This window comes from Physella acuta, unplaced genomic scaffold, assembly GCF_028476545.2.
Source record: "Physella acuta isolate Inbredline_101_S28 unplaced genomic scaffold, ASM2847654v3 ptg000516l, whole genome shotgun sequence".
Lineage (NCBI taxonomy): Eukaryota > Metazoa > Mollusca > Gastropoda > Physidae > Physella > Physella acuta.
This window is the reverse complement of record NW_026732035.1, coordinates 235,547-252,500: the sequence shown is the minus strand read 5'-3', so window position 1 is coordinate 252,500 and position 16,954 is coordinate 235,547. Positions and strand designations below refer to the sequence as shown.

General features: G+C 37.2%; 1 protein-coding gene and 1 long non-coding RNA gene across 4 annotated transcripts; one reads left to right on the top strand and one right to left on the bottom strand.

Moving 5' to 3' along the window:
* The first annotated feature begins 10,808 nt into the window (after nt 1–10,808).
* Nucleotides 10,809–12,882, top strand: LOC131944946 (uncharacterized). 2 transcript variants are annotated; one of them, XR_009387099.1, is made up of 2 exons: nt 10,809–11,042; nt 12,590–12,882. XR_009387099.1 is itself a non-coding variant. In XM_059305854.1 (2 exons), exon 2 carries the CDS (start codon nt 11,228–11,230, stop codon nt 12,473–12,475), a length of 1,248 nt encoding a protein of 415 aa, XP_059161837.1. In that variant the 5' UTR covers nt 10,809–11,042; nt 11,190–11,227; the 3' UTR covers nt 12,476–12,882. The 2 variants fall into 2 exon arrangements, 1 of the variants encoding a protein (XP_059161837.1); XM_059305854.1 differs by having other exon boundaries at nt 11,190–12,882.
* A 17-nt stretch (nt 12,883–12,899) lies between these two features.
* LOC131944947 (uncharacterized) lies at nt 12,900–15,499 on the bottom strand. 2 transcript variants are annotated; one of them, XR_009387101.1, is made up of 3 exons: nt 15,222–15,499; nt 14,285–14,387; nt 12,900–13,985 (listed from the first exon to the last, which is right to left on the bottom strand). It is a non-coding gene; the product is annotated as an uncharacterized LOC131944947 (long non-coding RNA). The 2 variants fall into 2 exon arrangements; XR_009387100.1 differs by having other exon boundaries at nt 14,291–14,387.
* Between the last annotated feature and the right edge of the window lie 1,455 nt (nt 15,500–16,954).

The window sequence follows — 16,954 nt, the reverse complement described above, 5'->3', positions numbered from 1 at the left end:
TCGCGCAGACGTTCATGTGATAAAAGTCACGTACTCAATTCTTTTGTTTATCACACAAAAAAACAAATCGTGTCTGTTTTTGCCGCCGTATCTCGCGATCTTTGGCTTAATATTAAAAACAACAACAAAATTGGAAAGTGGAGAATTTGAATGTATTTTTAGAGATTAAAACCAATGTATAAAAAATCAACAAGCGCTAGTCGGTATTGATTTTTTTTACACAATTTCTATTTATAGACTTGACCCATTTTAACATAAAAATAAATACCTGTGCGTGTTGGTGTAGGGCTGGGTGAGGTAACAGAGGTTGTTTGGTGGAATGTGTGTGTTTGTGTGTGGGGGAAGTGGGGATCGGTGAGGTATGCTGGTTTCCGAGCAGATATACAAGAAGCTCCTACTAGCTTCATATGTTTAGAAATTAGAAAATGCTCCTTTAATTATAAGTCTTCTGTATAACAAGCCTGAGCAGAATTTAGAAAGACCTGTAATGCACCCTGTATTGTATTATTTGACTAGCTTACCCGTCCCCGCGCGTTGCTGCGGGAATAGAAGAAAGTCCGACAAAATATATAAGAAGGGTTTCATCCATGCGTTACCAATCCTATATTCTTAGACTCGTGGCCATGTTTTCTAAAAGTGAGTTATTTAAATGTAAACAATGCCTGCGCTTGGATCATAAATATCGGGACACGGGTCTACCTACACTACCGCATAAAAACATTGAGTGTACATTAATGACTCACCGAAATAATATGGTAGAACACACTTCGATTACACTACCGCATAGGCGCGGCGCACGACCCTTGGCTCCTTAAAACTAACAGGCGCCATCGTGCCAAATAGCATCCTGTTAACAATGATGCAGATTGCGTCATTCGCTAAATGAACAGGATTTGTTATTTAACACGAAAAAAAATTATTTGACGTGTTTTAAACATCAGTGTGACTGATGCAATATGTTAGTGTTATTAATGGTCTATTCTTAGATGCTCGATCTCAATTTCTGATTGGATTATCTAAAAATAAATGCTAATTGCACCATTCGCAAAGTGGCGAAACTGGATTTTTTACGGACAAAAAGAAACATCCCAGTTAATAATCTAACCTTGGTTAATTTTTCTGATTATTAAAATAAAACGTATTACATGGCCCTCAGCGGCCCATGTGAGCCTTTGGGGGCTGAAAAAAACATTTTTATTTGCAGCCTAATCGCACCCCACCAGGGCGTCAGAGGACACGCCTGATTCAATTTAGTGAACGCTTGTAACGCCTCATCCTATCCATGTCTATCACACTGTTTAGACCGAACGTAGTCGCCATAGCGCTCACGGGAAAGACCAGGGCGCCAAATCGCATCCTACCGGTGGGCCGCCCATGCAAAATTAAACCACCCTGCCCCCACCACCCACCCACCACTATTCCCCCTCCCACCCCAGAAACCTTCTCGGGAGTATTCATCAACTCCCTAAAGTTTTATAGCACCGGAAAAAATCGCGTCGAACCGCAATCGTCTTTTATTTTTATATACCGTATATTGAGAAAAATCCCACCATTCCGTGGCGCCGCCCTTGCGAAATTTAAAAAAAAAAGTTTTTTTTTTACAGAAACCTCCCCTGAAGTGTTCTAATTAACTCCCCAAAGTTTGATGGCGATCGGATGAACGCATTGAAACCAAAATCGACGTTGATTTTTATATACCATATATAGAGAAAAATCGCACCCTCCAGTGGCGCCGCCCTTGCGAAATTAAAAATTATTTTGTTTATACAGAACCCTTCCCCAGAGTGTCCTAATCAACTCCCTCAAAGTCTCATGGCTATCAGATGAACGGTGTCAAACCAAAATCGACTTTTATTTTTATATACAGTATATAGAGAAAAATCGCACCCTCCTGTGGCGCCGCCCTTGCGAAATTTTTAAAAAAAGTTTTTTTTCACAGAACCCTTCCCTAGAGTTTTATAATGAACTCCCCAAAGTACCATGCCTATCGGATTGACGGTGTGACTGCAATTCACTTTTATTATTTTTATATACCGTATAGAGGAAAATCGCAACCTTCTGTTTCGCCGCCCTTGCGAAATTAAATTTTTTTTTTACAGAACCCTTCCCTAGAGTGTTATAATGAACTCCCTCAAGCCTCAAGGCTATCGGATGAACGATGTCAAACAAAAATCGACTTTTATATTTATATACCGTATATAGAGAAATAACAAATTGCGCCCTACCGGGCGCCACCCCTGCGAATTTGAAAAAAAAAAAAAATTCCGCAGAAACCTCCCCAGGAATATTCACAACAACTTCCTAAAGGTTCACGGCGATGTGATGAGAGGTGTAGTAATGCATAAAAGACACACACACACACACAGACACAGACACACAGACATACATTGCTTTTCCAAAAGCTTAACAAAACTTTAAAAGCAAGACATTTTCGAAATACAGTTTTGATTTATATTGTGCATTTTTTTGGTAGTGATGTGATGTTTATGAAAGGTGTGTAAGTGGAAGGATCACTGCGTGTGTGTGTATACGGTAGTGTCGCAGTGGGAGGACGAGTTTGTTGACGTGTATGTTGTTGTACGTCGTGAATGACGGTAACAAGGGAAGCGACTGGTCGAGTGACAGAGAGTGTGTGTTGAGCGGGAGTAAGGAGGTGTGCAGCGAGAGATGTAGATGGCAGTTGGAGGTCACGGTAGGAAGTTACAGGCTTGGTTGTGAACAGGTAAACAGAAATTTTACATCAATCGTTTTATGTTGGTGTGCCCATACCGGTGTCGCTACGAAGTTCACCACCTCACCCCAACGCCCTCAAACTTTTCTTAAATCATTACTCACTGAATTTAGTTACCATTAGCAACGTTGGCTACCACCAGTTCAGATTCATCTCCATGAAACATTACAACAGCCTCAAAGCTCCACGTCCTATACTTCATTAATACAAGTCAAAACAATAAAATATAAACCTCTGTTACATTATGTCTTGATAGTGGTTGTTACGTCTTTTGTATTATGTATATCGTGGTTACGTCCTTTTTGTGTTCACTGTGTCATCTGCGATGTTTAGTAAAAGTGTAGGCCTACATGTTAGTTAGTGAACGTAAGGTAGCCTCAGAGGAGAAACAGGACGTGTCGTCTGAGCTCTCTGTAAATAAGAATAAAGAACTAAGTTAACTCAGAGAACTGTGTCCATTTAAGTATTGTAACAACCTCGTTGCAGGTAATAAGGTAATGGGTATTGTCAATATGGGTTTCCTAGATGAATGTTGTCCTTTAAATCTTTATCTATAAAAGCAAAGCGGATTTGTACGCCTATTTATCCCAGCTATTTTGGCAAGTATCAGATACAGTTCTCTTAACGAGTGTGCAGTTCACTCTCATTCGATTGGTAAAACTAAAATTATGTGAATAATGGCGTTTAAAAGGACCGAAAACTGACCTAGACTGACCGTGACCTTGTATACAAAATACGTTTTTTTTAAAAATTAAAGTGCTTGAATTAGATTGATTACTTGCAGAAACGACACGAACTTGTTATTTGGTAAGGAGTTTCAGAAATATATTTCTTAAGGACTGAAAAATTATATTCGCGATCGTTATGATTTACTTATTGAACGGAGGCAACTACATCACGGATTATTTAGCTCTGAAAAATAATAGTAAATAACTAATCATTATAATAGTTTCATTATTCTGTCACTCTATCTGACATTCTGTCATTCAGCATCGCTCTAGAAAAAAACACAACAAAATAAAAACGTTCATAGTCAAACGGAAAACGAAACATGACGTCACATGTAACATATGGGAGATATATTCTAAAGCCGGAAATTTACACGTAGTAAAATGACATCATTGATTCTAGAGTAAACAAAAAATTAAAAAGCCAATGCCGAAAAAATACACAATAATAATGACGTCATCGATGTTACTGCATAATGGTCTGCAAATAGAATTTCTTTTAGGCATCTCTTTGGATAGGAGACAGTCCCCCCCCCCCCCCTACGCCGAGTAATGGTCTACCGACGGTTAAGGTTTAGGTTAATAATGGTTTCATTTCCTGTTAAATTTCCAGTTCAGGTTATTTCGATTAAAGTTCCGTTTACAGTTAAATTTCTTACCTATTAAGGTTTCTATTTTAGTTAAATTTCAAGTTGCGAATAAATTCCCATTTGTCTCAAATTTCCGACTCTGGTTTTTTCTGGTTACATTTCGTTTCCAGGTTAATTTCAGGTTAATTGTCCCGAATAAGTTAACATTCCGGTTCCGGTTCCGGATAAAGTTCCGTTTGGTTAGATTTCGTACCTTTTAAAGTTCTATAATTTTCTTTAATTTTTCTAAAAACAATTTGTAAACAAACCTATATTTCAGCGTTGGCATTTAAATAATGAAATGGCTGTAATGGCTGGAGCAAAGCCTAGCCGATGTCGGCTAAATTATTTATATTTGTGTGCACTTGTGAAGCCCTGCTTGCTTGCATTGTTAAGTGTCAATTAATTGCTAGAACTGTTATATAAGTCTAGTAATAAAAATGTAAACAAAATCTTTATTGTTGAAGAATAAAATTTATTTATAAATATTAAAGCATGGGTCTATAGTATCCTACTAAGCTCTGCTTTTTCAAAAGGAAGCATTCAATAAAAAACATTAACAACTTTATCTTGTAAACAATATCACTATTTAAAATTATTTGCGTATCATATCACTTCGTGATATTACTTCAAAAGCTTCTGAAAACTTTTTTTATTTGCTACAATAATTAAAACTGACATACAGCGTTCTGGCACGCATGTTCGTCATCCTTGTTACGCAGTAGCGTAGCGAGGGGGGGTGGGGTGGCGGGGGAGGGGACATATGTCCCCGGGCGCCGACCTTAGGGGGCGCCAAAATGGGTTGGAAAAATAAATTGAAAGTTTGAGTGGGGGGGGGGGGGGTGCTAATCGAAAGTTTGAGGGGGGGTGCAAATCGAAAGTTTGAGGGGGGTGAAAATCGAAAAGTTTGTCTCCGGACGCCGGGAAGGGTCGCTACGCCTTTGTTGTTACGTAACACTACTGACACCACGTAATACCTTCCTTGACAGAAGTTGAACAGTTGGAAACCGTATTCAAGTCGAGCTAAACTCCATGACCCCATGTTATTGATACGTGATAATGTCCCGACTGTCCAATTCAAGCACTAGCAGTAGCCAGTGCGCGTCAGTCAAACTAAAATTATTTTACGTCAGCGAACATAGATGATACTGCGATGCATTATTGATCAAGGAAATCATCTTTGTCAGGATTAACACTTGTATTTATTTATTCCAATATGTCAGATACGTCTTAAATTTGATAAACTTTTAAAATTAGTCGATATTTAATACTTTTTACTATCGGAATTTTTTTAATTACTTAATAATGTACTTCAAATGCTACGCTAAATTTCCAGGTGGTCGGAGAAAGAAATTGAAATACAGGATCCGGATTAAGAAAAATACAGATACGGTGAATGTGAAATAAATTGTTTTTTAGAACAGTTAACAGTAGGTGGGGGCGGGGGCGGGGGCAAGAAGAAATCGTTTGTAATGGAAACATTAAAGCACTAGATGTTTGCTAGTAAAGAGATTTGTTGAGACATTTTTGCTCAATGTCCCGGCAAGATAAACTTTAGAAATGATCACTAAAAGAATGAGATATTACACAGAAGATTACCGATCTAAATGTCTAACTCTGTAATAATTATAGTCTAAACTAGACAACCCGTTACCTAATTAGATAACTGGGTTTCGGGGGTCATCCATAAATGACATCACGTCTGTCACTTATCACAAAATAACCAGACCCCACATTGAAAAAGACGATAATTGAAAAAAAAATTAACATTCACATGATGCGTCTAGAACCCGTGCCACCCGCATGGAAGCCTATTACACTAACAACTTAGCTATCTAGACTCGTGACGTCATTGGTGTGCTATATTCTTTGAGTCTCCTTATGAAACTTAATTTACGCGCATAGGCCCTAGATCTAGATCTAGTATCTTTCAAATTAAATTTTATCTTAAATTAGCCAATTGCATAGCTAAAAAAACAAATATTATATAAAATAATGAAGGTCTGAAATAGTTTAGTTTAGAAACTCATTATTATATAGATCTAGATAGAGTTATATAGATTCTACGACTGGTTTGCTTAAGCCGAGATTTTGTCGTAACTCTAGAATCTATGGAAGCAGCCATTGTTGTTTTAAAAAGTAAATAAATCATGTGACGTCACTATTCACTCTAAGTAAAGTCATTGTTCTGAACTTTTATAATTAATGTGGTTAATCTACCAATAAATAAATTAATTAATTAATTAACTTCTTTAAATAAATTCGTGATTAACAGTCTGTCTAAAAAAGAAAAATGTTCTCTACCTACATACTATTTTACAGCTCGACACATAGTGCAGGTTCTCTCCTGTAACCAAACGGACAAACAAACAAAAAAATAAAAATTCAAAATTCAAACATGTAAACAAACGTGAGTTTTAGTAGTTTACTAGACTACCCGTTAGTTAGATAACTGTGGGTTTCTCGGGTCATCCATAAATGACATCACGTCTGTCACCTATATCAAAATAACCAGACCCCCACATTCAAAAAGACGTAAATTGGAAAAAAAAAATTCATAAAAAACGTTTTAATAACAAGCTTTTATGTAATGATGCACTAAAAAGTAGAAAATAAATTATAGACTACTATTTAAATAACTATAAAGAAAAGCGTGGGTCACTTTAGTATCTATTGGATACCTTTACTAATGTTAAGGAAGACACCCACGCTTTTCTTTATAGTTATTTAAATAGTAGTCTATAATTTATTTTCTACTTTTTAGTGCATCATTACATAAAAGCTTGTTATTAAAACGTTTTTTATGAATTTTTTATTCAGTACTTTACATGTTTTATCTACAATAGAGTTACATGACTAAAAACCATTGCGCGCCTACTGAATATCACGTTCAGTAGGCGCGCAATGGTTTTTGAACGCAGCCATTACGTGGTCGTGATGGCGCAGCTATTGATGACGCGTGTGGTGTGGTTGGCTAGACATGCCTACTAATTCGGTCCAAATTTTAATTAATTCATAAAAAATCAATTATGCATCCAATTAAGTCAAATTTAGTTTCAGATTGCATTGTCTTCATGTCTTGACCCACGTGCCAACTGTGAATCGTGTCGGTCAAGTAGAACTGTCCGAATTTTCACTCCTGCGTTTCCGTCTAGACAGACTGACGACAGACTGACGACAGACTGACGAGGAAGTGAGTTAAATAAAAGCTTGTAAAAATTAACATATACATGATGTGTCTCGAACCCGTGCCAGCCGCATGGTAACCTAATACGCTAATCTCTAAGCAATCTAGGCTCATCTGTAGGTAATAACTTATACATTTTAGTTTTAGTCTGCATAAGAAACTACGCGAATCGGCCCTAGATCTAGATCTAGAATTATTTCAAATTACATTTTATCTTAAATTAGCCAATTGCATAGCTTAAAAAACAAAGATTAATATAACATAATAAAGGTCTGAAATAGTTTAGTAGAGAAAATCATTTTTATCTAGACTTAGATAGAATTATCTAGATTCTACGATTGGTTTGGTAAATTAAGTCTAGATCTAGATCTGGTATTTGCTGTAGTAACTCTACAATCTAGTTCTATCCTGTAACCAAACGGACAAACAAAAAAAAAAAATTCAAACATGTAAACAAACTTGAGTTTTAGTAGTATACTAGACTACCCGTCATCCCTTGAATAACTGTGGGTTTCGGGGGTCAACCATAAAAAACATCACGTCTGTCACTTATCTTCACACAAAAAACAGACCCCACATTCAAAAAGACGTTGTTTTTTTTATCTTTTAAAAACACCGATTTCGGCTGAGCATTGGTCTAACCACACTATCCCTTCATATACTGACATCACAGGTGACCTACTCAACTCTACTTCACCTGCCCAGTGACACGCCAAGTCTCAGACAACCTATTCCGGCCGAGCATGTCTCTGACCGGGTGTAGGACAAAAGGCCGACATCCAAAAGGCCGACAAGACAAAAGGCCGACACGGACAAAAGGCCGACATGGACAAAAGGCGGACAGCCAAAAGGCCGACAGGACATAAGACCGACAGGACATAAGGCCGACAACCATAAGGCAGACAGCCAAAAGGCCGACAGGACATAAGGCCGACAGGACATAAGGCCGACAGGACATAAGGCCGACAGCCATAAGGCAGACAGCCAAAAGGCCGACAGGACATAAGGCCGACAGCCATAAGGCCGACAAGCATAAAAAATACTAATATCTCAAAATATATGTTACTGCATAGCTGCTATCTTGACATCTATCGAAATAAAGCATGAAATAAAGTGAAACATTCAAGAGAAGAGACGATGCTAGTTGCTATCCTTATTAGGTGAACCATCCGCTCCAAGCGACTGAAGATTACGGGAGTGTCTTAAACACAAAGGATCAACACCTAAATATTGCGAAACGCGGTCACCACTGTCTTTTATTGCTCCTTCTATGTCAACGAGGTGAGATAATCATCAAAGAACCAAGTCAAAAGCCGTCGCATCATCGTCCACGTGCAACAAGATGGAACGCCAAGAGACAATGCTAGATGCGATCCTTATAAGGTGAACAATGGGGTCCATGCGATTGGAGAGGACGGAAGTGTACAAAGGATAGCCAGAAAAGTGGTGTCATCACCATATTTTGCAAAGAAATCAAAGAAACCGAATGAAGTAGAAAGATCACGTGCCTTTACTGGACTACATGTTAAATACCGACAAACTTGGAATTATATTTTAGTTTCGTCCATTGCAAATTGCGTGAAAGTGAAAAAAAGTGTATACTAAATTCGTTGGATTCATTAATTCTGTTGTGATTGTGATACAAGTGCCCCAGTAGGTTACGAAAACTGCAGAGTTTTACCGCTTGTCTACATTTTGATGTCTCGAAAAACCGAGGCTATGTATACACGAGCATTTCAGGACCTCGCAGATATCGCAGAAAAAATGCACATACACTTATCTCCACGGTTTATTGTCACTGACTTTAAGAAAGCTGCAATCAATACTTGCATTGAATTCCCATTTTTTTTCCTATTTTGTAATATACCTTTATCATTATGTAACTGGTTTTCAATAAAAATTAAACATGTCTGTAATTGTAGTTTGTTGTTTAATAAAACTTGTCGGCCTTTTGTCTTGTCGGCCTTTTGGATGTCGGCCTTTTGGCTGTCGGCCATTTGTCTTGTCAGCTTTTTGTCTTGTCGGCCTTTTGGATATCGGCCTTTTGGAAGTCGGCCTTTTGTCTTGTCGGCCTTTTGTCTTGTCGGCCTTTTGTCTTGTTGGCCTTTTGTCCATATCGGTCTTTTGTCCGTGTCGGCCTTTTGTCCATGTCGGCCTTTTGTCCGGATCCCCTCTGACCACACTATACTTCACCTTACCCGTATCCCGCCAAGTTCAGATAGGCAACTTTATCATTTACCTGAAAAAAAAATTGAAAATTTAACCTTGAAGCTATGTCTAGAAACCGTGCCACCCGCATGAAAGGCTATTACACTAACAACTTAGCTATTTAGACTCGTGACGTCACTGATGTTTTTTTATGGTATAATTTAATACTTTGAGTCTCCTTATGCAACTTCATTTACGCGCATAGGCCCTATCAAGATCTAGATCTAACTCTAGTAACTTTTAAATTAAATTTTATCTTAAATTAGCAAATTTTATAGCTAAACAAAGATTTATATAAAATTATGAAGGTCTAAAATAGTTTAGTATAGAAACTCATTATCATCTAGATCTAGATAGAATTATCTAGATTTTACGACTCGTTTGCTTAAGCCTAGTTTTTGCGTAACTATTGCTAGATCTAGATTAGACCTATTCTAGATCTAGATAGCTAAATCACAATGATTTATATCAAGTATTTAAGGACTAAAGTAGTTAAATAAAGAAACTAAAAAATGTATTATGATTTTAAAATGGATTGTATTTTTAACTAATTAATCTTTGGTTTAACCTAGACTCTAGATCTAGATCTATAAATAACTTTCTTGGACAGATTGTAGAACTAGTGAAATTTATTGTAAAACTAAATGAAAAAGACAGTTGAAAATTTATATAAGTGTTGGAACGTAATAAAAACAGCAAACGGACGTATTGCAAAAGTTATAACCGACAGAAAATTAGCTTTATAACGCGTTAAAGATCTATATAAGCAACGAAATATTTTATTAGAGCCGCCATTTATTGTACTAAAAAGTAAACAAATCATGTGACGTCACTATTCACTCAAAGTAAAGTCGTTTTTCTAAACTTTTAAAATTAATGTGGTTAATCTACCAATGAATAAATCAATAAATTAATTAACGTCTTTAAAGAAATTTGTGATTAACAGTCTGTCTGAAAACAAAAATTGTTCTCTACCTACATACTATTTTGCAGCTCTAAACATAGAGCAGATTCTCTCCATTATCCAATCAGACAAACAAAAAACAAACAAACGAATAAAAATTCAAACATGTAAACAAACTTGAGTTTTAGTAGTATACTAGACTTGCCCGGTCATCCCTTGGATAACTGTGGGTTTCGGGGGTCATCCATAAATGACACTGTTTGAAACTTTTAAAATGAATGTGATTAATCTACCAATGAATAAATCAATAAATTAATTATCGTCTTTAAATAAATTTGTGATTAACAGTCTGTATGAAAACAAAAATTGTTCTCTACCTTGTTACGTCCCTTACATGTCCCCTGCTTGTGTGCCTGTGTGTTGTGTGCTGGAACGACAGGTACCCTCCCTTTGGTGTATAGTTGTATCCCTTGGTTGAGTGTGTTTACATGGAGCGAGAGGTGTTCACGTGAGGTGTGTCAGGTGACGGGTGTCAGAGCGTGTGCTAGTGTGTGAATCAGTTAGTTGTAGTGTGGCTGTGGACGTGGAACGTGGAACGTGGGGGTTGAGATCTGGATGTGAAGTTGTGCTGTGGCTGTGGACGGGGAGACGTTGAGTATCTTGTTATTTTATGTTGTAGACTCCATTTGCTCTTTTATTGTTCTTATTACTGTATATATTTATATTAAACGTCTTATTGTTATTATTATATTTATATAGTGTTAGTTGTCTTTGTTTGTCGCTACATATATATATACCCTAGATTCCAGAACCCAACATTTGGGGGCTCGTCCGTTTAGCATGGCTACTACCAGGAGTGCCAGAAGACAGCTAATAAGTGATTTGAAGGAGGAGGGAAAGCTAATTGGGCTGACCGATGACAGTTTGGCGGAGTGGGTGAAGGAAGAGTTGAGGAGGGTGGAAGATGCGAAGGTCGAGGTTGTAGCAAAGGTATGTAACCCTGTACCCCGCTTGAGGGATGTGGCGGCGATGACGGTGGACGAAGACCTGGGTGCGTATGTGAGGCATTTTGAGAGTCAGGCAAAGAGACAAGGCATTGACCCCAAGGACTGGTCGCTCCTTCTGACGGACAAGATGAGTGGACAACTGAAGACTTTCCTCGTTGAGACGGGACTGAACTTGCATCAGGACTTCGAGTCAGTAAAGGTAAAGTTATTCACGCACGCAGGTTTCAACGAGGAAAAGTATAGGGTCAGATTCCACCAGCTAGTACCAACACACGACGACATGAGAAGCTTCGCAGTCAACACAGAAGCCGCTTTGAGAGCGTGGGTCCAGCAGTCGGGAATAAAGGAAACGTTTGAGGACTTGATGAACCTTTTGATAGTTGATCGGATAAAAGCAGTTGTTACTTGTGATCTGTTGGAGAGGCTGAATGGTGCTGCTAAGGTAAGTGTGGAAGATAATCTTAAAGTTATTGACAACTATAAGAGCACTCGGAACGCTAGAGTGACGAGGCCAGTAAACCAAACCCCTCCGTACGTCGCTGCAAGTTCTACAGCAGAGAGGATACCCTGGCAAAACAAGACACCGCGATCTCCAGGACACCACACTTGCCCTGGTGTACAGCCTATGCATGGTGTTAGGAAGATCAGCCTGAACAGTAAATGTTATGCATGTGGACGTTATGGACACTATGCCAGGGATTGTCATAGCAATAGTAATAGCGGCTTTACTTGGAGAAATAGGTCAGATAAAAGAGCTGTTGTGGAGTATGGAAACAACAAAAGACCTTATCGGTGCTACAAGTGCAATGAACAAGGTCATATTGCCAAAAAGTGCAGTATGGATATAGATACAGGCGCCTGTTATAGCTGTAGAAAGCCAGGCCACATACAACGAAACTGTCCCAACGGGACCAGTAGAGCGAGCAACTGGCGTACTGAAAATGTACATCGACGGTCAGATGATCTCAAGTGTTATTGCTGCGGTGGTGTTGGTCACATATCACGGGTGTGTCCCACAGCTCAGCGTGATATGTTAGGAAATTTTTCCCTGCTTAAAGACTCTCATATGAGAGTGAGGTAAAGCATGAAATTTGGAGGCGTATCCTTACAAAGGTAGTGTCCTTGGTAAGTTTTTTGTTAAGATAATTTATTCAATCAATGTAAATTTTTCTTTGTTTTTTTTTTCTTTTTACAGAAGCTGTGTATGATGATTACGGGCTGGAGATGATTAATGTAGTTAAAACGGCTATCGAGAAAGGAACTCAGTTTGATCGCCTTTAAGAAAAGATGACCATCTATGGCGACGTACGCATCTGCCGATGGGCCCTTACACTACAGGAAATAGCCTGTACTGTGAAACATATCAAGGGAACTGAGAACTTTGTAGCAGACATTCTATCACGAGTGTTTTACGCCAACTAGTGTATATGATATTGAGAAATGTATTATTGTTGGAGTATGGTATGATTATGTTAAGGAATTTACTATTGAGGCATTATAACCCTTCATTTCATGAATTAATTTTGTGAAAGCTTTTTGAGAAAAAAAAATCTTACAAGGTGGGCTGTGGTGTGTAGAGAGCATAAATAATGAGGAAATTGAATTATTTTATCAAATAATGTTTATTTTGCAAAATAACAGTATGTATCAGATTTGATACAGTATGCAATGGTGGGTAAAAATTTGTTAAAATTGACAAAAAAGTATTTTTTACTTATCATTGAAAATTTATTGAGTAATTATTAATTTGAGTAAAACACTTATTCATCCCAAATCTGGAGCATCAGACATTCATTTACAAGGTAGTAATTTACATTTTTTTCACAATATTGCTATTACCAGTTATGTCATATTTCTTAGTAATCATGCATCTTTTTATTGTGTAAGTCAATAAGCAGCATCACTTTGCTCAGCATGACCTCTATCTAGTATAATTTGAAATTGTTTTGTTTTAAATGCAAAGTAGTTTTTAATGACTCAAACTTGTTTATATGAAAGAAATTAGAATATATCTACAATGCTGATATTTGGCCATTATTAGAACTTTTTCCTATGCAATGAAACCAGAGACATGACTGGTAGAAGCCAATGAATTGATTTATTTCTTCTATATCAAAGACTTCAAGCTTTATCTGGATTCCTCTGTGCAATGTAGATCTAGAAAATCCTTTCACCCAGTATACTAAGATAGTCTTTATCCATGGTGTGAAATAAAATAATCTTGAACAGCCGGAAGGCCTTGCACTAAAAACTATGTTGGTCAGTTCCTATTCCTCACAAATAATAGAAAACATTCATGTGTTTTAGTTAACCACTTTGCTGGACTAGCATCTGCTTACATCTTATGAATGTACATCTTATAAATGTAGGCCTACAGCTTATAAATGTATATCAGAATAAAGTCTACCGCTTTACTTGCTCCGAACCAATCCCTTTATTCTCTCTACATCACTTTCTAAGTGTTCAATTTCAGTTACAGTAACACCTTCAACATTAGGTAAATAAATAGATGAATAATTAGACATTAGTGACCAAAGAAATGTGCAGTCTCTATTTCAGACAGAATTCTTTTGTGAGAATCTTTACCCATCCTGTAAAAAAAAAAATTCACTATAAGAAACTATATATTATTTCTAGATTTATTTACTTTATCTTCATGCATGCACAAATTAAATTATAATTTAAATAAAAATAATGTATCACTGCTACTTTTTTATATACTAGAGGATTAGGATTTTATTTGCAAGTTTAAATACTATATGCAAGAATGTCAATCAAATATTATTATGCCATTTTTTTTAAAAACAATTATTGCAAGTGATAAGTTCAATATGTACTATAGGCCTTTTTATTAGATTGTAACTTCATAAGATGAATAATCAAATATTACACCAACTTCACTTTCATTTACATTCTCCTTGAAGTCTACCATCTATTTCATTCAGAACAGTTTTGCGACAAAATTTATCGCTCGCTCTAGACAAAAAGAGATCCTGTAAAAATAAATAAAACAATGTCTGCACCAAACAATCTCTAATCATTCATGAACTTCATGGATTTATAAATTAAGTTTTAATTACTATTATAAACATAAGTAAACCACCACTGCCTATAGTAATTATTACTGTTTGCGTACCGATATGAAGTAAATAATAAGTAGACTAAGTATGTAGGCCTATGCCTAATATTATTACTTATTTTCTATAATAATAATTACTGTACTACTTTCTAAGCTTATTAGACCCAAACACTGTCTCTGTGTATGAATTAGTATGATTAGAGAATTATATGCAAGTTATTCTAAGCAGTAGCTAGTAAATATCAGTCTAATACTATATTATTATTGTTATACATTATGACACTTTTTTTGGTCTTCAATAGCAGCACTACACTGTACACCCTTTATTATAGGCTTATTATAGTAGCACACTGATCATCTGTATGTATATAGTACTGAGTAAGTGCTAAATCTAAGTAAAATTAGTATACAATAGTCTACAGCTTGACTATGTTACTATTGTTACAGATTTTGACACTATTTTTCTTCTATAATTTACATATTATTATTGTAAAAATATGAAAGAAAAACAAACCTAAGCTAGTGTAAGAACCAACAGTTGACTAGAGTCTACCTACTAGATGTTAGGAATTGTTCTATCAACTAATTATTATACTACAGAAAAGTCACTATACAGTAGTCCCAGCAAGTGTCATGGTCATACCGTTGCATGGTGTATCAAAACTGTTACATACCGTAATTGGACATTATCAGCACAAATATAAAGAAATAGTATGCAAACAACTTATTTTTAGGTAAAATTACTCACCTGAGATTGGTGAATATTTTTTTCAAGAAGAAAAACACGGCCTGTGAATTTTTATTATTTTCTCAAAAACACCTCGATCACAGCTGTCCGACCAGTGTAAAAAAACGGAATCAAACTCGAATTGTGTGAGACGAAACACACCTATAGTCTGTTTTGGGTATGAAGTTGGGTCAAAAGTGATCAAGCTAGAGTATGGCATATTAAAAACTCAGATTTTAACATTTGTGTAGATTCAATGGGGGTTATTTCACTTTGTATCAAAATTGATACAACATGAAATGAAGGGTTTCTTTTTACAGAAGCTGTGTATGATGATTACGGGCTGGAGATGATTAATGTAGTTAAAACGGCTATCGAGAAAGGAACTCAGTTTGATCGCCTTTAAGAAAAGATGACCATCTATGGCGACGTACGCATCTGCCGATGGGCCCTTACACTACAGGAAATAGCCTGTACTGTGAAACATATCAAGGGAACTGAGAACTTTGTAGCAGACATTCTATCACGAGTGTTTTACGCCAACTAGTGTATATGATATTGAGAAATGTATTATTGTTGGAGTATGGTATGATTATGTTAAGGAATTTACTATTGAGGCATTATAATATAATTATATTGAGAAATGTTTGAGAAAGGTATTACTGATGCAGTTTAGAATGATTATGCAAATCAAATTTTTTATTGTGGCTTCTCACATGTATCTTCATAGGTTGAGATAGTCAGACCACGAGCTTGGTGCCCGGCCGGAGAAAACCATAGTCCACACTCAGGACCGAAATGTTAAAGCTGGATGCGAGCCACACTCTGGATCGAACTGTCCAGGCTGGATATACGCCAAACGCTGTCCCCACCGGTCAAAGCGAGGCTTCCTAAGGACTAAAGAATAAGTAGTCGAGCTCGGGCACCAACAGTGGCTAAGGGAACAAGAAATATTTGATCTCTTTGAAGAAAAAGAGATCTGAAGGTGGAGGGGAGGGATGTTACGTCCCTTACATGTCCCCTGCTTGTGTGTGTGTGTGTTGTGTGCTGGAACGACAGGTACCCTCCCTTTGGTGTATAGTTGTATCCCTTGGTTGAGTGTGTTTACATGGAGCGAGAGGTGTTCACGTGAGGTGTGTCAGGTGACGGGTGTCAGAGCGTGTGCTAGTGTGTGAATCAGTTAGTTGTAGTGTGGCTGTGGACGTGGAACGTGGAACGTGGGGGTTGAGATCTGGATGTGAAGTTGTGCTGTGGCTGTGGACGGGGAGACGTTGAGTATCTTGTTATTAAAACGTTTTTCTTAACTCAGCTTCGCGTTTGTTTGTTTGGTTGTTTGGATGTTTGTTGTTAAAATTGACATCGAAAATTAGCCCACTTCTGATTGCTCTAAAGACCTGAAATTTGGCATGCATGCTACTTTCGCCTAACAATTTCAGATGCAATCATAAAAACTAGCAATTAGTGACCGTAATTAGCTTAATTTAATTACGCCCCAAGGACCATAAAATTGAGGACATGATTTCTAAAGATACCGACAAGACTGGAGTCCTAATGACACAGTTACTTCGGCCCCAATCGATGTGAGCGCGCTGGCCGTGATCGTATAGTTGTTAGTACTTCGCGTTGTGGCCGCGACAACCCAGGTTCGAATCCTGGTCGCTCAAGATTTTTAGTCCGTGTATTTATAAACACTTTTTTAAAAACCACGTTTTTCATGTGTAGCAACGGACTAAAAAGGAGAAAATAAAATACTT